The 27262-nt window shown below is 31.7% G+C and overlaps 1 protein-coding gene across 1 annotated transcript in view; it reads left to right on the top strand.

Annotated features, from left to right (window-relative positions):
* Nucleotides 1–14163, top strand: part of LOC114337345 (matrix metalloproteinase-2-like) — a 519978-nt gene extending 505815 nt beyond the window's left edge. The window contains exons 8-10 of the mRNA XM_050643701.1: nt 2546–2847; nt 9582–9685; nt 11919–14163. Of these exons, the coding sequence (XP_050499658.1) occupies nt 2546–2847; nt 9582–9685; nt 11919–12268 (756 nt within the window). The 3' untranslated portion in view covers nt 12269–14163. The remainder of the gene's footprint in view (nt 1–2545; nt 2848–9581; nt 9686–11918) is intronic.
* The last annotated feature ends 13099 nt before the right edge of the window (nt 14164–27262 follow it).

Here is a 27262-nt window from a genome sequence, read left to right on the forward strand (position 1 = left end):
TCCCGTGTCTGATTATTTAAAACTTTTCCCTTCAGATTCGATTTAAACAAAATTTGCAAATTTTAAATTGATTCTCCTTTGCGGTTCGTACTTACAAAAAATATTTCGCAGACTGTACCGACTTGTTCACATTACAAACGGTAGATATTAAGTGAACGCTCAGTGCGAGATCCGTCGGATGACGAATGCGCATCATGGGCGTGGTTATTTTCAGACTTTCAGCTATTCTTGGTGAACTGTAATTTTTAATTGGTTACTTACAAATAGGTAATTGATGCAGAATGATATGCATTTTTCGTCTTATAAACAATGTAATTATCTGTGCTATTTTTGCCTTTACAAAACAAAATAAATTATTACAATAATAAATACAATAAATAACAAAATAAACGGATTATGAAAATAACACATTTTAAAAAAAGAAGTTTGTTCGACCCATAGAGCTGGAGATTTTTTTATTCTCAGCGAAATTGTTCAAAACATTAAGAGCTTCAAATTTGGGCAGTTTGCCAATAAATTTTCAGTTTTTCATTTAAATAAAAATTTTCATATATACATAATAAGTTTCATATATGCATAATTAACATTGTGGAAACTGGTTAAAGTTAATAAATCAAAAGAAAGGTCGTCAAGGCCACACGGTGGTGGAAATTTACTTCAAGCTTAAGAAAACTGAAAACGGTACTTTAAAACGGATCGAGTTTTTCTATTTTTTTTTTGTCTTTTTTAGTTTGGGATAGTTCGTTTAAGTAATAAGTTCTAACATATTTTCACCCATATAAAACTACCACCAGCCCCTAAAAATTTAGTGTTTTTCCATTTTTTTTTCTCCTTTTGGCATTTTTTCGATTTTGTTTATTTTTTGCTATTTTTATTAATCAATTAAATTTTCTTTATATATTTTAAAAGAATAGAATGTTTAAAACTCCTTAAAAAATTTTATTTATGAAAAATACGTTTTTTATTGTTTCCCTTATTTTGCTTTTATTACTTATACCTACCGATTTTTTTTAAACAGAAATAATCATTTTAAATTTTTAAAATAAATTATTATCACTTTTATATGTTTTATTATGTTTTATAAATGTACACTCGTATGCACGTATTGATAATTATTTTTATTAACCTTGTAATAATTTCAACTCCTAAAAATAATTTAGATTAAATATTAAATATATTCCATTAAAAATATATTTATCATTGGTGCGCGAATAATAATATTTAATACAGACTCAATTTAATATAAATGAATTATACTCTTGTATAAAGAGTATAATTAATATGTATATTATATAAATATTTTTCATAATATTTTTCAAATGAATTATACTCTTTTACTTATTACAATGAAATTACTATCATGGAAATCAAGTTAATGGAAATTTTTTTTGAAAATATCAGGATAAATAATAAAGAGAAAAATAAGTGCAAAAAACAATTGTATAAAGGAAAATGTTTGTTTTTATATAAATAAAATTGGTTTTTCACTAATTTAAAGTATTGTATTGTTTCAAAATTTATAATGAAAATTTATTTGATTTAAAAAATATTAAAAATGAACAAAGTGAAAAAATGGGGAAAAAATAAAAAAAAATAGTGGTTGATGGTGTAAGATGTTTTTCAGGGCCTTTGAAGTGGTATATTTTGTTCTTTTTTTTTTCTAAAAATTAAAACCGTGCAGATAATGAAATTGTTTGTAAGGCTTAAAATGGTACTTCATTCTGCATTAATTATTTGTAAGTAAACAAATTAGTATACTTTTTTCAAAACATGACAGTTGAGATCTTACGAAGAGAATAAGACTAAAAACCCCTTCTAAGTACTGACAAAACACCTGTACCTCTTATTTAATAAAATATTTGAAAGATGTACAGGTCTCTCTCTCAAAAAATTTGAAAATGGCCCCTTTTTTCCCAAATGAAATAAACAAATAGAATTGTTTAAACAATACTCGACCGATCGGGGTCATCTTTTGTATCTATAGCAACTATATAAAAACTCTCTTTGTGAAATGTGTTTTAAATATTTTGGTTGCTTATTTCAATAATTATAGACAATTTAAAAATGCTTACTTAATTTGAAATAATTTTTTTGTTCATAAACATTTTTTATACAAAATCTCATTTTAAAGAGCAAGTAGTTTAAGAAGATCGTCTGTTGAACGTTTTCATCTACATTTTTTTTGGCAAAATATTGAAATGAATAAAAAAGTCGCTTTTTCGCTTAATATGTTAATAAAACACTATGTATGACGCACAAAAAATTTCTATACCCACGAAATGGTACGCCTTTTCCATTAACTTCCCCCTGATATTGCAGTTGAAAAATGGCTCCCTCCAGATATTCCAGCATAGCTCTGAAGATGGCCTTAAGATACACCGAAAGCACTCAGCTAGGAATTAAACATTTTTACACACTTAAAAAATATTTTTCCCATTCATTCATTTGTCGTGTGTACAAAATCATATCATCAGTCTTTTATAATACATAGTTTTCTTCCCATATTATCTAAAATACAATATTAATTTTGAGGAATTATTTCTAGTACTTCTGGAGAATCGGCGACAACGGTCTAATGCCAGGATATCCAGCGTTGATCCGAAGACTCTGGCACGGTCTACCGGAAGATTTGACGCACGTGGATGCTGTTTACGAAAGGAACGACGGTAGAATCGTGTTCTTCATAGGCGACAAATATTATGTATTTTTAGACAACCACGTGGAGAATGGTTATCCAAGACCGCTGTTCCATCTTGGACTTCCTCGAGAAATTAAAAAAATCGATGGTGCGATGGTTTGGGGACACAATGGAAAGACGTACTTTTATAGTGGCAACATGTATTGGAGGTAAGTATTTTTGTAGTTATACTTCTTTAGGCGCGATTTCATTGATGGTGAAATTTTATTAATCTGCGCGCATGCGCACACAGGCAGTATGGAGTTAGTTACTAAATATTTTAATTTATGTATGTATCAGTCCAGAAAAGGTGTGGAAAGAATATAGTAGTGTTTTTAAATATATTTTTCTACAAACGTGTTAAAAATGCAATTTATAGCACTCCATAGGAGCGTTAAAAATGCTACTTTAAAGCACCAGTGCTTTAAAAATTTTAAGGCACTGCAGTTAAAAGTGAATTGTCAAATTGTGAAACGTCAAAATATTTATATTTCATTTATTAACATTAAGAGGAAACAGTAGCGATCAACAGGTAGCGAAAACGCGTTCCAAGATTGCGGCTGTAATTTTGAATATTTTTTCGAGATATTTGGCACACGTATTCGTAATGTAATAAAGAATGGCGGTACAGAGTCGAATTTGAAAAATATATTAATATGTGGAAATTACTCTGTAACTAAATACAATAATAAAAAACGAGCCTGTACCGCCATTAAGAAGAACAAAAAAATACACTTTCTTCAAATAAACTTTTTTATCCGATGCCTAGGTTTTGTGTCATTTTGGAACTACTAAAATTTTTTATTTCATTAGTAGTTCCAAAATGACACAAAATCTAGGCATCGGATAAAAAAGTTTATTTGAAGAAAGTGTATTTTTTGTTCTTCTTAATGGCGGTACATGCTCGTTTTTTTAATATTGTATTTAGTTACAGAGTAATTTCCACATATTAATATATTTTTCAAATTGGGCTCTGTACCGCCATTCTTTATTATATTACGAATACGTGTGCCAAATATCTCGAAAAAATATTCAAAAACAGAGCCGCAATCTTGGAACGCGTTTTTGCTACCTGTTGATCGCTACTGTTCGCTCTTAATATTAATAATACAACTTGCGCAATTTGAAAAAGATGGTTTAAAAGGTTTTTTAAAATTTAATTTAAACTGTATTATTGCATTTTTAATACGTTTATAGAAAAAAACTATTAAAATTTGTTAGAATATACAAAAATAAAAGTAGATTTTATTCTGATTTACGTATTGACAATATAGGCAGTTTTGATGTACCTAATGTCAAGAAAAATATAAAAATGGAATGTCAGTCAAGTTCAAGTAAAAGTTTTTGTAGGTATTGTCCTGTAATTGAGAATGAGTAAATTATAATTGTTGATATATAAGACGTTTGTAGAAAAATATTGTATGATATAGGTACGTGTTAAAAAGTACATTTTTAAGGCACTCATGTGAATTGCAGAATGAGCGAAGCGAATCTTTCACACGAAACTTTCACATACGTGCCTTAAAATTGTAGATACTTTTAACATTTATATCATAAATAGGTAACTATTATTATAATTTTTGTGTATTTGGACTTGTCTACCTCGGGAATAATTTAATAAGTAATAATATTTAAAGTATTTTATAATTCACTTCGTCTGTTTGTCACTATGTCTGAGAAATCTTGTAGCCCGTATAAACAAAAGGGTCTAGCTCAGTGGTAGAGCGTTGGACTGGAGATCAAGAGGACCCCGGTTCGAATCCCGGTGTTTTCTAATCTTTTTTTAATTTTTGGTATTGTTTTAATAAAAATTTTTGGAAAGTAGTAAGTAAAAATTAATTTAATTTTTAAATAAAATACAAATAAACTGTCCGAAAGTATATTTATTTCATTGAAATCATATTTAGAAGTATAACTTCTTACGTTCGTACACAGTACACACACATTCTTTTTTATTAATGTTTTTTTTTGTAATCACCTATTTTTTTTTGAAATCACCTTTTTTTGTATACTAAGAGTATAATAGACGGCCGAAGGGTTGGCCTCTTTGTTTGTTTGTTGACTGCTAGTTTTTTGTTATCAAGTTTGAAACTATGCTTTTTAACCAATGGTTTTCACTTTGGCTAGATGTTTATGATTATGTCTTTCTATAGGTAGTCCATTCTTTCACGGTTTTTGTTTGCTCTAAATTTTAAAGAACCACTTGGATTGACATAAAATTTGGCATACGCATAGCTTGCATGTCAAAGAAAAAAAAGTGATATTGTGCCGATTGTGCTTTGGCCCTGGGGGTGACTTTCACCCCCTCTTGTGGGTGAAAAAATATAAGTCCAGAATAAGTCCGGAAATGGATAAACTGACTAATTTTAAGTAAGTTTTGTTCTATAGAGCTTTTTCACCAAGTCAACACTTTTCGAATTATTTGCGAGTGAATATGTTCATTTTTCAACAAACAAACTAGGTACCTACATTTTTAGACGTTTCGCAAATAACTCGAAAAGTAAGTATTTTGTCGAAAAAATGTTCTTAGCAAAAATATAGCCTGTAAAAAAGTAAAAAAAAAATTGTGTACGCGTTAGGTCTCTGGACCTCGTTAAACCAGAGTTATAGCCAATGAAAAATAGATTCATATTCACCAAATTTCAAATAGAATATTTCGAAGTGAAATATCCAAAAAATTAAGCACTTTTTGGGGAAAACCTATTATAACTTTTTTAAAGTGTTTAAAAAAGCTTTGTTTCTGTTTTATAAAAAGTTTCTAGCATTAAATTTAAGTAAGTTACGCTCAAATAAAGTTGGTCCCTTTTGTTTTGGCAAAGAAAATCGGGAAAACCACACCCTAATTAGCAACTGAAATGAAATTAAGCATTACCGCTCCACAAATTATTTTATCTATGTCGTGTTAATATGATCTGTAAGTTTCATCGATTCAAAATGATTATTTTGGAAAAAATTTGGTTTTAAAGTAAAATTTTTAAAAAATTTAATTTTGAAAAAAATGCTTTTTTTTCAAAATAACTTAAAAATTGTTAGAGCTACCAAAAATCTCGAAAAACAAAAAACGTCAGCATTGCTTTTCTGAATATCATATATTTTTTTGTTTTTCTGTTAGACAAAAATTGATTAAGATTTGGTGTTTCTAAATTTGCATACATTCGTGATCAGCGACTCGTTCAACCCCTTTTAGCTACAGCCCTTTCAAAAATAAGGTCTTTGAACCGATGAAACTTACAGATCATATAAACAATACATACACGAGTCAAGAAACTTGTGCAGTCATAACGATTAAGTTCATTTAAGATACTAATTAGGGGGTGATTTTCCCGATTTTTTTACCAAAAAAAAGGGACTAACTTTATTTTGAGCGTAACTTGTTTACTTTTGATGTTAGAGATTTTTTTATAAAACAAAAATGAAGCTTTTTTTAAACACTTTAAATAAGTTGTAATGAGTTTTCCCCGAAATGTGCTTCATTTTTTGGTTATTTCACGTTAAAATATTCCATTTGGAATTTGACGAATATGAACCTATTTTTAATTAGCTATAACTTTGTTTCTACTAGGTATAGAAACGTGATATATACACCATTTTTTTTTTAATGTTTTAAAGGCTATATTTTTGCTACGAATGTTTCTTCGACAAAATACTTACTATTTGAGTTATTGGCAAAAGACCGTCTAAAAGTGTGGTTATATTGTAGAAAAAATGAGCATTTTCACTGGAAAATAACTCGAAAAGTATTGCCTTAGTGAAAAAACTCTATAGAACAAAAGTTACTTAAAATTAGTCATTTTATCAATTTCCGGACTTACTTTGGACGAATACTTTTTCACCTCCAAGAGGGGGTGAAAACCACCCTCGGGGCAAAAGCACATATCGGCACAATATCACTTTTTTTCTTTAACTTGTTAGCTATGTTTATGCCAAATTTCATGTCAATCCAGGCGGTTCTTTAAAATTTAGAGGTTTTGCAATATTTTACCGTTAAAGAACGTACTAAGGGTGTTTTTTGGTTTTTTAGGGATATAGAACTTTAAGTTCACTATTGTTTTGATGTCAACCACTTTGACAGCTGTAAACTAAAATATGTTTAGTTTGGCCTGTCGTTACACTTTAAATAGATTGACACTTTCCCAATACTGTTGGGAATCAAATGTGATATGCCCTTCATTACATAGAGAACTGGTGTCTTAAACAGAATCTCTCTCTTTCTTTCAAAACTAAATTAGTAACCTTCATTAATAAGGGGATGCTTACTGGACTTAGGAGCACTCATATTAACAATATAACCAACAGGGCTACGCGACTCTTCTAAAACTGCAGACGAGTTGTAGGTAGAATCTGGGGATTGAAACAAAAGGTAATTTGATGGTTATACACATCAGTGGTACGACCGTCAGTTATAATATGGTTCAGTACTTTGGTAGAAAAAGACGGCTGTGCAATATTGTATTTCTCTCACCATTCTACATAGAATCCCTTAGCTCAATCTGTGGAACCTCCCTTTTATTTAAGCCGGATATTTTTCGGAAGAAAAATTCGTTCTAAAATGCTAATCTAACAAACAAGGTGAAAAAACATGTGGCATGTCTGTTTTTAATTTAGTTTAACAATTACAGCATATACAAAATCATATGCATAACCAGGAGGGGAGGTTTTAGGGGTTATAACCCCCCATTTGGATGTACTTTGAGCTCTATACCCTTAACACCATTACTATTCCATACCCCCCAGAGACCATCGAGTAGTGATAACCCCCCCTAGGATCATCCTGGTTACACCTCTGTACAAAATGTCAGTGGAAAGTGAATCCATTCAATTTGATCTTCTTCTATAGGTTGTTTTCCACTCTACTGCTTTAAATTTTTTCCCCGGTCCACTCTTTCCTTCCACTTTCCCTTGTATAATTAATCGCATTAATTCATATTTTTCAGTTTTTAGTATGTGACCAAAGTAGCTCATTTTTAAAAATGTATAACCAAAGAAAGTATTCCTCCTGTTGTCAATCTGGTGGTATGGAGACGATATTTATTGTCGTTTTCTGTGCTACTTCGATTGATAACTTGCTTTAGCTCATTTTTCTTTCCTTCATAGTGTTGTTCACTTGATTTTTTCATTTTTATTAATATTTCCGTGTTTGTTACATGTTGTGTCATGGTATTTTCCACATTATTCGAACACGACATCTCAAAGCTGACAAGTATTTCTTCAGTTGCGTCCATAATTGTTCAGAATTCAACTCCATATAAAAGGACAGAGAATACATAGCATGCCAATACTCTAGTTCTAATTTCTATTCACAGTTTTCAAGTGCATAATACTGTTTGCATCTTACTGAAAGCGCTTCTGGCAATCTTATGCGTCTTTCTGGCAATCTCTATACGTCTTTCTGGCCAGGACCGTGCGGTGCTATGATACGGTGAGGCAGCCACATCAGACGGCATCACAAGAGGGGCGGCATAATACAAATAATTGAGCAATTCAATAATTAAAAATATATATAGGACCAAGTGTCAGCAGAAAATATTTAACCGGTGAAGGTACAGAACTTATTTTGACAAATTTGGAAGAATTAGTTCTTGGTTTAAAACGGCTCAGAGGACAAGGCTATGATAACGGGGTTAATATGAAAGAAATAAGAAAGGGTGTGCAAAACAGAATATATGAAAAATATCCGAGGGCGTTTTACGTGCCCTGTGCATGCCACCTTAGTCATAAATGACGCAGCGTCTTCTTCTACAGAAACAACAACCTTTTTTGTATTATACAAGAACTGTACACTTTTTTTCTGGTTTTATAAAGCGTTGGGAAGTTCTGAAAAAAACATGTTGCACAACTAACACTAAAACCGTTGAGTACTACTAGATGGTTAAGTCGAATAGATGCATTGAAACCTCTAAGATTTCAATTTTGTGAAATATATAATGCCTTATTCGAAATAGTAGAAGACGTCAACAGTGATTCAGAAATTAAAGTCAAAGCACGAGGATTAGTAAAAAATATTAAAAATTATAAATTTATATGCCGTGTAGTTCTTTGGCATGATATTTTATTTCATATAAATTCAGTCTCGAAGACGTTGCAACATGTAACTATAAATTTGTCAGATTGTGTAAAAATGTCGTCAGAAACTATGGAAAAAATGAAAATTTACTGACAATTTGGCTATGACCAAATGAAAATTACTGGTAATGAAATTGCAGAAAATCTTGTAAATAAGTTCCGAATTTCCTGCTGAAAATGAATATTGACGCAAGAGAAAAATGCGTCAATTTGATCTGTGGATCAGCTCTCAACAGAGGAAGATCAATTATTTAAAGTAAATTTTTTCATCTATATTTTAGACATTGCCTTTAATTATTTGATTGATCGATTTTCGCTTTTAGAAACTCATAATAAAAATTCTAAGTTTTTATATGATATTTTTAAATTGAGGGAAATATAAGAAAAGGGACAGATGATAAAATACTAGAAAATCTTCATTCAATACTTTAGACTACACCAATCTGTTTGACGAGTTTGCCAAAATTAAAATCAAAAGGATAAAATTCTAATTTTCATAAATGTTATTTAATGTTAATACATATTTCATTTAATTTTAAGTATGTTTTGTTTTTAAAATAAAAGTTTTCATTCATTTTGTGTATTTTCATTTAATAAAAATAGATACTAGTATTAAGTTTCAATAATATTTAGAGGGCGGCATTTCGAAGACTTGCATCATATTGAAAAGATGTACCGCACGGCTCTGTTTCTGGCAATCTATATGCGTTTTATTTCGAGGCTGCGGTCCCATTGTTCGTTTAGTTAATTTGATATTTTATATTAATGTCAAGGTTTCCTTCCCTAATATCCTCAACCGTTAAAAAATCGATATTATTAATATTTTTATTACTCTTTTTAGATTCGATGAAGAAGTTCAAAAAGTCGAACTGGATTACCCCAGAGATATGTCAATGTGGAAAGGAGTTGGAACAGATATTGACGCCGTATTCCAATGGAAAGACGGTAAGAAAAAAACTAATCACAACCCTACTGAAATATACCTATATCAGACATACTTATGTATCTGTATAGTTGCATATTTATGTATAAAATAATCTCTACTTATTGTGTTTCTTGGCCCGGGCCTTTAACTATTTTTTAGCGCTTAACAATTGAACTTTTTGCTTCATAAGTAAGCCAACATACGTTGTTACTTATTCCTCTTATCTGTTTGATTATTCTGCAATATTAAATTTCAATAAGTTATTAAAATGAATAACAAAACCTAAATTTTAATCGTTTAAGCAAGCTTTTAGGTGGTCGAGAAACAAAATTATGGCAGTTTTAAATTTAACTTTAATCTAACGTATCAAATGCATCTCTGCATAAGGTCACCTCCTGAGGGTTAATATGCCGTATCTCGGTTTGTGTTGGTCTTAAAGATATTATAGGAAAATAATTTGGTTTGTGTTACTAAAAGATACACTTTCGATATCCATAGTTTTTTTGATTAAATGTATATTTTTCGAGGTATTCTCAAAAAACCTTTTAAAAAAGTCGATTTTTTCGTCGAAAAACTGTTATTTTCAAGCACGAATAACTCGAAAAATATTAGTTTTACGAAGAAAATGTAAAAAACATTTTTTTCTTAGAACCACTTTTTCCATCGATTTACATGGTTAAAATGTAATAAAAAATTCCCAACCCCGAGATGGGGTGGCAACCACCCCCAAGGTTTTAGCGTATAATAACGACATGATATAGAAAATGATCCTTGGACTATTCCCTACCTTCTGTGAAAATTTTAAGTAAATCCATGCTGGACGAAAAAATTGCGAGCCAAAATGCTTCATTTCCTCAATCGACTATTGGGGCCGAGCGACCGGCTCTGTCCCGTCATACAGCTGACCGACTATAATAACTTTTATTTATATTTAATTTAGAATGTGTGTACTGATTTTCAGCCTTAGTAAATGGAAATAATTGCCTTCGTAGGAGAGCAAATTTGGTACCCTCTCAGTAACTCCTGTTCTACGTTTCGCTTAACCGACCGCAGTATGTTTCTCTACACACTCACAGTAATCAACTGTGAAAAATCTAGCTTTAGTAAATTCAAATAGCTTTTTCAGCGCTGCCTCTCCGTCTGTATGTAAAGGTTTAAAAAATACCCAATGATATGCAGGTTCAGAAATGCAATCTAACATATCGAATACTACTCTAGATTCTAAGGTCAAATCTTTGCGATCATTTTTAGCGAATATTTTGCCAGCATAAAATTCAGAATTATAATATTATCCGCTACTTCCACAAAGAACTCAAATTTGTAGTTTAATTGATAAAGATAAGGTTTTTATTATTAACTATTCTAATTGGGAAATAAGCTACAATTTAACTTAAAAAAATAATTGTATTAACGTTTCGACTTCCACTTTGGACGTCGTTGTCAAAATACAAAATATTAATAAATTTAAGTAAAATGTTGTTGCTTAGTAAACAAAAAAAATCTTCGAATAATGTAATTTAATCTGACTCATTTGTATCGGCAATTCAGACATAAAATATAAACCCTATTCGATTTTGCAGAAAATTTGCCAACAGATAGCCAAAACATATTAATTTAAGTGGTTAACTTTAACTACACGCGCTGGCGTATTTTGTACGCCAGATATAAGAATCCTACTGCAAATATATTTAAAAATTTAATTTTTTCCTTGTTTATCTCTCTAACCTATCACTGGAATATGTTTTACAATTTGGTTTTAGTTTCGGTATAATCGGCGTTCTGGAAGATCGTAATTTACATTTTATTATTTGTTGTTTCCGGTGGTGGACAATATACGCCACGAATATATTAATATAAGTAGTAATATAAGTATATATTTCAATTGTTTTTAAGTCATTATGACACAAAATATATTCTTCTTTATAAACAATACTTTTTCTCCTGTAAAAAATCACATTTCAAAAAAATTTTTATTAGGGATTTTATTTATCATTGAACCCAGTCATTCCATGATTCCAGTTATAAATCGCAATTGGCTTACTGAGAAGAAACTCCAAGTATTCACTGATGCCGAATAAGGTTTATAACAAACAACTAAGTGTATTTTTCAAAAAAAAACATCCGCTGTTTTTACATGTATTTTCTTGTGGCGTATAAAGTACACCACGCGTGTACTTATGTTATAATTTGATGCGCGGGTAGTTAAAGATTAAATAACGAATGCACGTATGTAATTGTTATTATTATTTTCAGGAAAAACCTATTTCTTCAAAGGCAAAGGCTTCTGGAAATTCAACGACTACCACATGCGCGTTGAACACGAGAAACCAAGACTATCGGCTCCATTCTGGATGGGATGTACGACGAATTACGAAGAAAACAAGAACAATCAAGCTACAACCACTCGCACCAAAGAATATTCTAGAACGCACTCTCGCACCAGCCATCCTACTCCTCACACTACCCGGAAACACTACAATACCGTAGGGGAGAAAATGCCCTTGAAAGACGCTTCACGAGAAACTGCCTCATCAGCCACGTCACATAGTCTTAATGTACTTTTAGTATTCGCGGTTTTTTATGGAATTTATCACGGGATATAGGTCTTTAGAGATATACTCGTCAGATCAAATTGGGTAAGATCGATATCGAAATAAGAAATTAGCAGGCAACTGACTGTTTGTTTTTATACTTAACGGATCCTAGCTTGAAAATGTTGAATTTTTAATAACCGAAACGTTTGTTAAAGATTTGTCGGCAAAATGTAAACATCAATATAACATTTTTTAAGTTAATCTTTTTTACCACTTTCTTTGATAAAGGGTCGATTTTTCTTTCGATTCAAGATAGATGGCGCGTGCATACTCCTGTTCACTTTGTAGTGAAAAATTTGGTTAAGGGGTGTGCATTTATGTCTTGAGAGATACATCTTGCTCCAATTGATTGCACAGATTGCTCCAATTGATTGCACATTGAGAGATACATCTTGCACAGGAAGACGCGGAATATCGTGGCTGCGCAACCTGAGAGAATGGTACGGATGTACATCAAATGAACTTTTCAGAGCAGCTGTCTCTAAAATCCGAATAGCTATGATGATTGTAGACCTCCGTCGCGGAGATGGCACTTAAAGAAGAAGATTTATGTCTTCGACTTCGACCTACCACTATCTGATGAGCCCCAACAGGGCGAAACATGTCATAGTGTGGTCGGAGCACTACCTTTTAGCTAAAAAGAATAGGGCATTCATGAATTGTAGGGCACGTATTCTAGGACGCCAAGTTTTTACATTGAAATACGACCTAGATGAAAATAATTTGCTGTCGTTTAATTTTATGTCAATCCGTTGTTCCAGATTACATCCTTTTTTGAACATACAACTCTTCTTATAAATATTCGTTGCCCGCAATCTTCCATGCTAGCCAGAAGAATTGCAAGAATTTCAACAATTATATTTTCTCAATAGACTAAGAACCGCTATAGGTGAAATTTCTGAATCATTTTAGGCACGATGGGACCCTATAACTTAAATAGTAGAACCTAAAAGAAAACGTTTGAACACTGTGCCGTCACTTTTCAGTGGCACATGCGTCGACAGTGGCGCATCAAACTTTCCACTTATGGACGGGATAAATAAATTAAAAGTTAACAGAACTAACTAACAGAATTAATTTTTTTTAATTTTTTTAAGTTCTATGTGATTAACACATAGGATTCATCGTGATTTTAACCCACCACCCCCTTCCCCCTGCCCCCACCATCAAAAACTTCATTTTTCGTTTTTATTTTTTTTTTTGGTGGGATGCAATCAATTTTAAAATTTCAAAAAATTCACACGCATAGTTGAGGCTTTTATAAAACATGCCTATTTTTTATAGACCCATAGGTAGAGTGTACATAACCTCAAAAAATTAAAAGAAATTTTTTTTTCAAAAAAGCGTATAACTTTTTTTGAGGAATAGCTGTCGGTCTAATTTTTTCTTAATCTTGTGTGTTTTATCAAACACTATATTTTAAATTTTCTTCAGATTTTTCCGTAACTCTCCCCACCTTTAAAAATCCGAAAAACTGTTTTTTGGGGGTTTTGGGGGATTTTTCCTATTTTATAGACTTCGTAATATATCAAATCAATTTTGTTTTTATAGGTTATATGTAACTTGAAGTAACTGAGTTCTTTAGAATATTTAAAAATCAGAAAAACACGTTCAAACCCCCCAAAACCCCCTTAAAAAACAGTTTTTTGGATTTTTGAAGATGACCAACGTTACAGAAAAATCTGAAAAAAATTAGAAATATAGTGGTTGATAAAATACACAAGACTAAGAAAAAATTAGATCTGCAGCTATCCCCAAAAAAAAGTTATATACTTTTTTTCAAAAAAAAAAAAATTTAAATTTTTTTGAGGTTATGTACACTCAACCTACAGGTCTATAAAAAATATACGTGTTTTATAAAACCCTTAACTATGCGTGTAAATTTTTTGAAATTTTAAAATTGATTGCATCCCCCCAAAAAAAAAAAATAAAATCGAAAAATAAAGTTTTTGATGGTGGGGGCAGGGAGAAGGGGGTGGTGGGTTAAAATTACGATGAATCTTATGTCTTAATCACATAAAACTTAAAAAAAAACGAAAAAAATTAAATTCTGGTAATTAGGGAGGGTATTTTTTAATTTATGTATCCCGTCCATAAGTGGAACGTTTGATGCGCCACTGTAGACGCATGTGCCACTGAAAAGTGACGGCACAGTGTTCAAACGTTTTCTTTTAGGCTCTACTATTTAAGTTATAGGGTCCCGTCGTGCCTAAAATGATTAAGAATTTTCACCTATAGCGGCTCTTAGTCTACAATTTCTGTCACAATATACAACTATAGTAGTTTTCCCTCTCACACTCCGCTATCAATGAGTCATTTGTTATTTAGCGGAGTGCACCAGACCAGGTGACTTTTGTCTAGTGGAGACTCAACGTTGATATTTGGTTCGCTTGACGATATTTCTACCTTTTCAAAAAAGGTATTTTGCTCGACGTTCTCAGATAATGTGAAGTTCTTTTCTACAAACAGAAAATGGTCAAGCTGGTCTAAATCTGTGGTATATGGTAGGTGTGACATGAATATTCTGCCGATAGTGTTGTATCTACTTTGTGTAGCAATACTCATAGTTCATCAATAGTATCGGCGAAAAATCTGTATAGGTAATTGCATTTTATCATTGCCGAAAGATTCTCCAAATCCGACACGTGTGTAACTTTTTTATATCTACATATTGTTTTCACCCAATATTGAAAAAATGTGAAAACTTTCAATTATGCACGTCCGTCTGTCCGTCCATCTGTCTGTCCGTCTGTGAACACAACTCCTCCGTCATTATACCAGGTAAAATGACAAATGAGGTGTCAAATGAAAGCTTATAATCCAAGGATGGTACTAAAGGTGAGAAATTTTACCTAGGACTTCCGGTTTGAGAAAAGCAACCAGAAGTACTGTTTTAAAGTTACCGGAATAGTGCAAGTGATATATTATTCGACGCGCCCGATTACTTTGCGTGAAAACCCAGGACTTACGAAGTCCAATTACTTGTTTATGTTTAAAATTCGGCTAACTCAGGAATTCTGATTTTACTATTTGCCATGATCATATAATGAACTTTGTCTATGATTTCTTTCTTGGTAGTTTGACTTTGATTTTTCATAGCTTTTGTCCTTTTTTCAAGTGGAGTTACTTAATAACTGAACAATACTGAACTTTTTGCAAAAGAAAAAACAAAAATTGCTTGCTTTGAGAGAGAGGTTTTTGCTTGACATGTGACATCCGTCATGTGTTGAATGATAGGTGACAAAATCGAGAGCAAGCTGTTTCCACGTAACGCTATCTATTGAATGATAAATTAACATCCAAGTAATATTTAATACAGTAGGAAAAATAAAAGAATACCCATGAACGAACATATAAAACACGCTGTATATTCCTGTCACCGTGTCACACAAAAAATTGGCCAGCTCAAGTACATGAAATAATTATTACTACATGTCCTACTTGCGCTGGGCAATTTTCTTTGTGACACGGTGACAGGAAAATACAGCGTGTTTTATATGTTCGTTCATGGGTATTCTTTCATTTTTCCGACTGTAGGTACTTTTAAAAGTAGGTATACACCAATTATTAAAAATTAAGTGATAATTTATCAGTGTTTTTTTTTTATATACAATTTATTGTGTTTATGCCGACTCTTCTTTAATAAACATTGAAATTATTTCACATTTGCTTCGTTTTACGTTACTTTCTAAATTTCTTACTCTTCACTGTTAATATGACCTATTTTGATATGCTATAAATCTTATAAGATTTGATATTTATGTATTCATGCACTGTAAAACATTTTAAAGTAAAAAAAAGAAACTGACGGCTCATGATTGATCTGCATATATTTTTGGTACACAAGGCGTATAGGTACAATATTCACACGCATAACATTGTGCTTAAAAACGTGTTTATTGATAACGTTAGTGAATCTTCAAGGCTTCAACACTATTAAGAAACACGTAGTTCATCCAAAACTTCTTTCTCACAGAAGTAACCAAAGACATTTTTCAAAAACACCAAGGTTAAAACTAGTAGTTGAAAGTAGATGAAAATTTTCCCAAAATCGATGGTTTTAACTGCCCTATGACCAAACAATTGATGAGTTAAATTAAATACGTCAAAAATCAAGTATTTTCCCGGGTTTTTACGAAAGCAATCATCTTTCTTTCGTTATCATTACCATTAATGGCGTTACAACTCTTCGTGTGTATTTGCTGCATTTACTATTGCCTTCCTTTTTTTTATCGGCCCTTTGCCACTATTTCCTATTATCTCACTCCCATTTTCTCCAGATCTTCTTTAACTGCAGCTTTCCACCTTTTTCCAGATCGTCTTATAAACCTTTTCCCATCGCGTCTTTCTTAAAACATGAAATGAGTGGAAAATAATTTCGACCACGAAATTTCATCGTTCCCCGTTGGAGGACAGTCTAATCATACTCCAGTGCAAATATTTTAATATTTGCACCATCTTCTTCGTTTCGTTATGATCCAATTCAGTCTTCTTGCAAAGCCTCTTTGACAAGGAATAGATTCCGAAACATCAGGTGTCAGAGGATGGCAAGAGACTCGAATTGAATCAAATCGAAACGATTATTTTCTTTCTTTTTTTTAGAACACATTGTTTATAAGGCAATGTCGTTAATTTTTGTTTGATTCTTTAGATATTCTTCCAGTTATTCCTTGGAAGACTTACTTTCTAAATATTAATAAACTATATTTCTCGATATAACTAGTCTCGGTATCATCAGTATCTAGTTTCAGTATCATCCGAATTTACTCATGACTTACCTTCTCAGCCTGTTTGATAATTGACTATGCACTACTATACAGTGGCGCTATCTATTGACCACATTTTGAGACTCGTGAAATATTTCATAGTTTCAGGTTTTAAAAAAGCATAAAACATATATATTCTCGACCTCAAACTGTTATGAAACACAGTGCATGCAATATTTGTGGAGATCCTAATATAAATTTTCTCTTTATTTACTTGAACACATCACAAAACAAATTTAACAGTTCTCACATGTTTCACAGTGCTCATCTAATATAATCCAATATTTAAAACTGTTTTTTTTACTTTAAAATGTACGCTCAAATACCTGCTTTCAAATAATGATATATTAGATGTCAATATACCCAAAAAAAATTGCTCCTTATACAACACATTATTTGGTAAAAGATTTCAGGCTAATATCTAAAGACTGAATCTACTACACCCTTTTTGTAATCAAATACCCAACTGCCAATACAATCGATGTTATCAAGATTTTGTGATATAACTTTTTTAATTGATTTTTATCATTATTTAATTTTCGTTTTAAGTAGGACTTTATTTTTAATATAGGTACCCTAGCTTTGGATAGTCACTTTAAATATAAGTGTTTCAGCTCGAAGAGTTTTTTTATATTTAAAAAGAAGCATCCTCAACTGCAAGTTGATTCCTTATTTGAATTTAAATGTTTTTAATTTGAAAAATAATAATACACTAAGAACTAATTTAATTTGATAAACTTTTTTCTCAATATTCTCAAAGTTGAAGTTTGGATTCAAACTTCTGTTGAATCTTGACGACAAAGACTGATCAGCTGTGAGTATTATTAGTTCACATAACCACTTAAACACAGAATCACAAAACACATTATACTGCCAGGCGCATAATACATTAACAAATTTTAAATAAATAATTCGAGTGGTACTTACGTTATATGGCAATAATTAAGTAACCAGAATCTAAAGAAACTATATCGATGGCTTAGTGTGAAAACCTCGTATCTCATTAAATTACAATTTTACAGGAGAGGCAAAAAACGGATTTTCTGCATAATATAATCTAAAAACAAAAACTACTGTTACGTATTTTAATTCGAGCACATTGAGACAAATATCTGATCTTGGCCCAGAGCTGAAAGTGATAAATGTTGCTATTAAATTGAAAATACAAATATTAACTATGAAAAACACGTAAATATCCTTGCAGTATATAGAGCCTTTGCCCAAGTAACTATGATAACCTCGTATATCTTGATATACGTGTTTTTCATCTAAAATGAGGTTGTGTTTATGATTATTTATGAGGTTTTCATTTTTCATAGCTTATTGCACACCTCCAAATACTAGGTTGATATAGTACAAATCTTTTGATTTAAGGTTTATAAAATGTTTCTATATGCCGGACTACCTTTTGTTGTTCACAAAAAACATTTCTCCAAGTCGAATTTCTTAAACAAACACTCCAAATTAAGTACCAAATTCTTGGTTATAAATATATTTGGTATTCACACTAAATCAAGAGAGCAATTGATATACGTGGTTTCTTTTTTCGTCCGTAGAAAATAGTCTGGTGTATTTGGATTTTTTTTAACAGTTGTAAATCGTGAGATACAAGGTTTTCAAACTAAAACCACCAAAATGTCATTTTCGAAAAAAAAATGAGATACGAGGTTTTCACACTAAGCCATCGATATCTATACAGAATTATAGAATTCAAAAAGCCATGATAAGCAACTAACAGAAAAGTTAGAAAATTCAGGAAAAGATTAATCAATCACAAAAATACCAAGTTTCTTGTAAAATGTATATATTAAAATACCCTAAATGAGGGTCACAATACAAAACGTTTTCGGATTAAGGAATCCATCATCAGTGTTTAAAAGCCCTAAAATTAAGTATAACCTAATTAAATGAGATAAAAGTTAAAATTGACAGAGGTTTTCAAGAACAAGAGGTCATACTTACAAAATTTGCATGCCTGAGCCACCAAAATGTATAGGGTAAAAACCCTTTAAATGTAAATAATAAAGATAGTTTACATATTTATATAAAATTCATCGGATGTTATAGATTTATTTTCCTCGTGGATTAATCAATCAAGGATCGGAATTCATGCCTGACCAACAAATGAAATAAGAAATTTAATAAAGAAAATGAAAATACATAAAGCTCCGGGAGAAAATAATATACAGTGAGCACGTAAAGGTTGGAATAAATTAATTTTCTCGAGAATGGACGATTTTAGAAAAAATCCGGAAGTCAATTTTTATTTTTAAATTAAGACTTTTTGGCATATATATCATACTAGTGCCGTCATCCATGTGGGCGTGATGACGTCATCGATGATTTTTTTAAATGAGAATAGGGATCGTGTGATAGCTCATTTGAAAGGTAATTAAATTCTCTATTCAGTAGTATAAACAGTAACATAATTATTTGTACAGGGTATCCAAAAAAATTTTTTGAATTAAATTTATTGACATAAAAAGAAGAGTGTATGTAATTTATTTAATTCAAAATTTATTTTACTGCTCTCAGAAAACAGAAAAAAATGTTTATTCAACAAATAAATATTGCTTTTTGTTTAAATTCAATATTAATGCAGCCACCCACCTGCCCCTTGACAGTTTAAACGTTTAATTTAAGCGAAAAGCGATGATTATTTTTCAAATAAACATTTTTTTCTGTTTTCTGAGAGCAGTAAAATGTATTTTGAATTAAATAAATGACATACATTCTTCTTTTTATGTGAATAAATTTATTTCAAATTTTTTTTTGATGCTCTTTATAAATATTTATGTTAATGTTTACACTACTGAATAGAGAACTGAATTACCTTTTTAAATGAGCTATCACACGACCCCTACTCTCATTTAAAAAAATCGTCGATGACGTCATAACGCCCAGATGGGTGATGTCACTAGCATGATATGTATATATGCCAAAAAGTCTTAATTTAAAAATAAAAATTGACCTGTTTCGGGATTTTTTTCCAAAGTCCATTCTCGAGAAAATGAATTAATTCCAACCTTTACGTGCTCACTGTATATCGTTATAGAAGGCGTAAAGATTGGAGGAGACAGACTTTTAGAGAATATACAGGAATTGTTCAACTTATATCTGTACCAAAGTAAAACACCTACAAGATGGCAAAGTGCACGTAACATTTTCTTATACAAAAAGGGCGATCCAACAGACCTCGAGCATTACCGACCCATAAGCCTGATAAACAACCTCTACACTCTACAAGACATTCACAAGCATAATAATAAATATAGACTGGAAACAAAATTAGATTTTTATCAAACTAGACAGGTTTAGGAAGGTTTTAGAAAAAAACTTTGGCACTAACGACCACTGTCATTGCATAAAAGGGATTACAGAAAACTTTATCGAATAAATCCGACCATTGGTCCTGGGTTTCGTAGACTTTCTTAAAGCATTAGATACTTACGATAGAAATTAACGGCGTAATGAAAGCGTTGGAGGAAAGTCGTATAGATTATCGTTATTCTAAACTGATCGCGAACATATACAATAATGCAACCATGACCGTAAGACTAAATAAAAAAAAAGGGGGGAATTAGGCAGAAAAACAAGTTAGCTCCCAGACTCTTTACGGCAGTTCTGGAACATGCTTTCAAACAATTAAAGCAGGACGTCAAAGGAATCAGTGTTGGTGGTGAAATGCTCTGGTGGTGAAATCTGGTACCAAACGAAAATCCAAAAGTCGACTGAAAAGAAATAGCATTGGTTCAAAATATAAATACTTAGGTCATGAAATCCAAATTGCCAGCGAGAATAAAACTGCTGAACTTCAAAGAAGAATCACTTTAGCATGGTCGCATATGGAGCTCTAAATGACATATTCAAGAGAAACATGCAAAATTATTTGAAAAAGAAGATGTTCGACTACAGAAGCTCAAGACCGACAGAACTGGAAGAAATTAGGGGAGGCCTACGTTCAACTTTGGACGCAGAAGGCTGGATGATGATGAAAGAAACTATAAACTGTTTTTAAATATTGTATCTAAAAATTGGATTCATTAGTTTTGTGGGGTGGATCAGTCTGCCTGTTCGTGAATTGTTGAAGACAAAAACACTGTTCTTAGTAAAAATACACTGGGGTGCAAAATTAACCGGACACCTTAAAAATGGGTCATTTTTGATGTCTCGAATTTGCTAAACCTGTAGTCCGATTTAAGTGATTTTTTTAATGTATTATAGCCTTATTCTTTAGCAATATCGCTGTAATAGTACTGTTGCTAAACAGTTAAATTTTCATTGTATACCGGGTGTATCAATTAAACTGTGTTTTTTTCTCAAAGTTCGCATCACCCTGTGGAATATTCTAGCATGTATAAAATACTGAAATTAAAATTCACCTATAGCCTCATGTTTTCTTAACATTTTGTTTTTTTATTCATTCGCTTATGTTGGATAATAAAAAAGTTAGGGACTTTAACAACTAGCCATGTTTTTCATCAATACAGCGTGTTTTTAAAGAATAATTGGCAAACTTTAAGAGGTAATTCTGCATGAAAAAATAATGACATTTTGCTTTATCAACGATATGTCTGCAAATGCTTCGTTTCCGAGATAGGGGGTGTCAAAAGTTTTCTTACCAACTGGCGATTTATTTATTGCTTTAAAACCGGTTGAGGTATGCAAATTAAATTTAGTAGGTTTTAAGAAGTAGTTATTGCACATTTTTTGACATACAACTAAGAATTTAATGTTCACCATTGGCGCGCATACGGGTAATATGAAGGCTTATATTACCCGTATGCGCGCCAATGGTGAATATTAAATTCTTACTTGTATGTTAAAAAATGTACAATAACTACGTCTTAACACCCACCAAATTTCATTTACATATCTCAACTGGTTTTTGAGCAATAAATAAATTGTCAGTTTGTAAGAAAAATTTCAACACCCTCTATCTCAGAAATGAAGCATTTGCGGACATAGGTTTATAAAGCAAACTGTTATTATTTGTTCATGTAGAATTACCCCTTAAAGTTTGTCGCACTTATTTAGAAACAGCCTGTATTGATAAAGAACATGGTTAGTTGTTAAATTTCCTAACTATTTTATGGTCCTACTTAAGCAAATGAATCAAAAAACAGAATGTTGAGAAAACAAGGCTATAGTTGGGTTTTAATTTGGGTATTTTATAAATGCTAGAATATTCCACAGGGTGATGCGAAGTTTAAGAAAAAAAAACATAGTTTCATTGGTACACCCGGTATGGAATGAAAATTTACCTGTTTAGCCACAATATTATTACAGCGATATTGATAAAGAATAAGGCTATAACATATTAAAAAATCACTTAAATCGATCACAACAGGTTTAGGAAATTCGAGACATCAAAAATGACCCATTTTTAAGGTGTCCGGTTAATTTTGCACCCCAGTGTACATTACACGAATATTTAAATGTATATGTGAAACAGCACATAGATAGAAAATAATTGTATATTTTTCTCCATATTTAGTTGCTGTGGATCACCATAATTGTGTCGTCAACCCATAGAAAAATATGTACCTAATTAGTTATTTTCTATACATATACTGTTTTCCAACACTTTATAAACGTTAGAATTGTAATCCATTTTCATTTAATTTTAAATATAAAAAAACAAAGCGAAGCACAACCTTTATCATTAAAATGCTTAAATTACTGTGATATAAATATATTAGTTATTTGTTTTAATTGCAGAAAACACTCCAATATCTATTCTTTAATAATTTACTTTTAAACTATTTCGATTTTGTAACCAGTAAGTAAAATTTTGGTACTTATAGTTCGTAGTTTCTGAATAAATTTACCCTTATTGTATAAAATGGATTTCTTTATGTAAAGAAATGCATAATTGCGCCACTCAACAAAATTCAAACTTGAATTATTTATATATTAGATTATAAACAAGAAACTGTTGTAATAGTTTACGTATTTATTTATTTTTTCAGTATACAAACCAAAAAAAACTTGTATTTTTAATGTTATTTGTTCTAAATATCTATATAATATTAGGCAGCCATTAAAGTTCCTTTCGACCAATTCATCTCTTTCCCTCCACTTTTCCTTATATTATAAGTCAAAATGGGTGGTATTTAGGTCATCTAATTAATTATATGGCCGAAGTATTCTCTTTCTCCTCTTTATGATGTTTACCTGGACACGGTAACGTAAGGTATAAGAGGACGGTTGAAGTAATGATGTTTATGAGCAGACGTTCTGAATCATTTTAAGGAAATCTTCATTGGAAATGCGCAAAACTCACGATATTCTTAGGATCTGACGACAGCACCACAATTCGAATGCTTTTAATTTTAGCATTTCGTTTTAATACGCGTTTTAAGCATTGTGGTGATTAATGTCATGTCTGACAACAATATTATAATATCGACGGTTGAAAGGTAAAAGGTTGTAACCCACAAATCAACTTTTTTCAGGAAGTAGAAAAAACGCTCAAGTAATTTTATGAGGAATTAACCTAATATTTTTTTTTCATTAATTTATAGATAAATAATTATTGATCTAAAAAAAACTATTTAGGTTAATTCCTCATACAATTACTTAAATGGAACGTTTTTTACTTCCTGAATAAAAGTTGATTTGTGAGTTACAACCTTTTACCTTTCAACCGTCGGTATGATAGATTACATATAATATTCAGTAATTTCTTGCAAATATGCATAGACAAGATTCTGTTACTACTGTTACATAAAATTGGCTTCCAGGTCATAAAAGCGTTACGTGATATGTCGATCCTGATTATTATCTCTTCATTAGTCACAATTTACATTTTACAACATATTTTACATTTAACATTTACGTAGCCGCCAAGGTATTTAAAATGAAAGGAACAGTACACAGGTGCTCCGATGAGGCTAAGTAAAAGCCGAAATACGCATAAGCAAATATTTGTATTCAATTTTTTGGGTATAAAAGGAACTAGTTCGCTAAAGATTGTTATCACGGTGAACGACAGGCCGTGGATGCAATTATTGATCCCCTTGACTAATGCATCACTCTTTGCTTTATATTTACATCTTAAAAGGCATCAGAGGATAACAATTCTAATTTTAGTTCTTGCCCCTTTTGACTAAGTATTTAAAATGGTTTGCACGTTCTATCTCCTCTCTACTAAGATAATCAGACCTTAGTCTATATTAATCTTTCAGTCATCCAGTTTGTCGTTGAAATGTTAATGCTTCTGTTCTCTGAATGCTTCCACTTTTTCGTCAATGTTCTGAATTCGTTTTTTGAAGTTTGAAGTTTTTTGGCAATTCTGCACTAATAAACCTTCCGGATTACAGCAAGCTTATCCATCTTCTATCGTTCCATTCTCGAAACTTTATCTGTACGCATCAAAAATCTAATTCGTTGAATTGCCATTGTAAGTCAAAAAATTCTTGCTATATAGAAGTAGACCTTTCAGAGCGTTTGTTCTCCGCAAGATCTGTTATTTTGAAATCTCCGAAACGCTCAAAATATGGATACCAAGTTTTTACTGTTAGCATTAGTGGACCTCACAATAATTATAAGAAACAGAAGATATAAGATATTACCTTCGTGGACAAATAAAATCAAACAGTCCATAGTTGTTTTCACTTCCTTTGCATTGTAATGCAAACTAGTGGAAAGTTGCGTTTCATCTTCACTCTCACCATCTTCCGTTTATTAGTTTATTCTATTCTAAAGATCACTCATTTCGGTATGATCTTCAATTTCATCATCTTCAGAATCGTCAGGTAGTTCGTAGCTATAAGTTTTATTCTGCGTTCTTGCAAGACGCTCTTGTTCTTTTTCATAATGAAGAACTCATAACCGAAAAAAGGAACTAATATATATACGACCTCAATATCTAGATAGCCAACAATTTAACTTATTCAAATTTAGCCCTTCTTCTTCTTCTTATGGTGCCAACCTATAGTACGTTGACGAATTATTTTAAGTCTGTCTGTCTTTTGCGGCATGCAAAAGTTCTCCAGTGTTAGTTATGCATGTCCAATTCTTTATATTTCGCAGCCACAACATTTGTTTTCGACCTACTCCTCTCTTGCACTAAATCTTTCCTTGGATGGTTAGTTGAGGGATTGTGTATTTTCTCCTCTCAGGATATAGTCCAGCCCTTCTTAAATACACGTAAATAATTTTTACACAATTAAAGCAAGTGTAGTGTTAAACAAAAGTTGATAAATTGTTTTAATATTCAAAATATTTTAAAAAACATGTAAATAATTTTAGTTTGATTTTTGGACCGTGGCTTTAGTCTCAGTATCTCCCTAAACTCCCTACATCTAAAAAAAATATCAAACAAAATAGCAATCAAAATTTGCCTCATAAAATTGTGACCAACCTAAAGTTTACGGAGATTCTGAGATGAATGGAACGTTTTAGTTCTGCATAGATATCATTTTGTAACTAATATTTTGTAATATGGTTGTTTTAATTTTATATTGTAAATTATAGTATTTGGTAAATGTACATAAAGAAATGTATTTATGAATAAATAAAGAATAAATATAAACTTCTTCTTCTCCACATGCCCTATCATAATTATCTGCTGACGTTGGCGATCACCACCGTAAATGTTTGGTATTATTAAAAAGATTACTACCACACGCGGAAGAAATAGTTGGTAACTACCAGTGTAGTTTCAGGCCTGAAAGATCGACTGTAGATCAAATATTTACTATTAGACAAATGCTTGAAAATATTGGGAATATGCTCAAGACGTGCATCAGATCTTTAGATTTCAAACAGGCTTATGATTCAAGAAATCGTCCAAAACTATGGAAGACAATGGTCGAGCTGGGCGTATCCAAGAAACTAACTACGGTAACGCAAATATGTGTAATCTTTTTCTCATCAGCATCTTTCAGTGCGTCACAGTTTTTCGATTTCTTTTTAACGCATTAAATTGTATGTGACAGAAAAAAAGGCACGTCGGTGATTACATACATTTATAACATTTATTCTAGTTGTCGATAGATTGCGCTATAATCGAAAAAAAGTTATTTACGAATTATATAATATGTCTACGAACATAACCTGTACAATTACCAGAGAACGGCAGTTCTCGCCAGTGGCGCACCCCTACACCCCCTACAAGCGACACTATATATACACGAAATTTTCGAATTTCTAAATCTGACTGAATTGAAAGTTGGGCCAACTCCCATCTTAAAGTTCAGGAGAAGACTCACCATTCATATGTCAACCATCCATTTTGGTCCAAGGGTGTGGATTTTACGGCCCTTCCTATTTAGGGTCTGTTTTTCGTTCTCGTCCCCAAAACTCCCAAAAACTTTAAAAATTTACCTCCGACCTTTGCGGCTTCTAATAGAAGCGATCATTAGCTTTCCAACGCATGTCTAATTTTAAAAATCGGTTATACCGTTCAAAAGTTACCGAGCTCAGAAATATAAGTCAATTTTTATTTAAAAAAGGGAAAATGTTTGTGGATATGTATGTAAATAATATGTATGTGTGTGGAAACGTTAAACTGTTCTGAATTTTTTCTGTATTTGAAGAGGGGCTGAGTGCCGATTCAGAACCGGTGTAGTTTGTGAGTTTTTACTACCCATAAGCCAGCTATAGGACTTGGTAGGTACAAAACGGCATATTTTTTGGCGGTATTATATCTTTGGTTCAAGAAGAGACAGGAGAACAGTAAATACACCAAATCAATAGCGTTGAGTTAAGCTTTCCAAGGGTGTCTAAGCTGTCAGGATCAGACATACACACGGCTCAGTATAGCCGAAAAACTGAAAAACTAAACTTTGAAACTTTTGGTTTTTCGACAATTACTCAAAATTTCAACCTACGAATTACGCCAATAAATAAGCGTTTGTAGAAGGACTCTAGACGAATCTAACGGTGTATACCTTATATCCGGGAAAATTCGAATTTTTAAGTTATAGGCTTCATAAGTATGATCAAATCCATTTCTTATGGGAAAAACGGTTTTTCAAGCTCAATAATTCCTGTAATAGCTTCAGTTATCATACTTGACCTTAGATGCATAAAATACTACTTGCCAATACGTTTCCAACTCATGTTTAGTGAACAAAATCGGTTACGCCGTTTAGAAGTTATTAAGCTACAAAAGTATAATCCAATTAACGATTATTCCCTAAATGGTTTATGTAGTTGTAGTGGTTACGACGCTAATTTGATCTGGCAACGGGCAATCCGAGTTCATTTCTATTTCGAATAGAAAAAA

This window comes from Diabrotica virgifera, chromosome 2 (assembly GCF_917563875.1).
Source record: "Diabrotica virgifera virgifera chromosome 2, PGI_DIABVI_V3a".
Taxonomy (NCBI): domain Eukaryota; kingdom Metazoa; phylum Arthropoda; class Insecta; order Coleoptera; family Chrysomelidae; genus Diabrotica; species Diabrotica virgifera.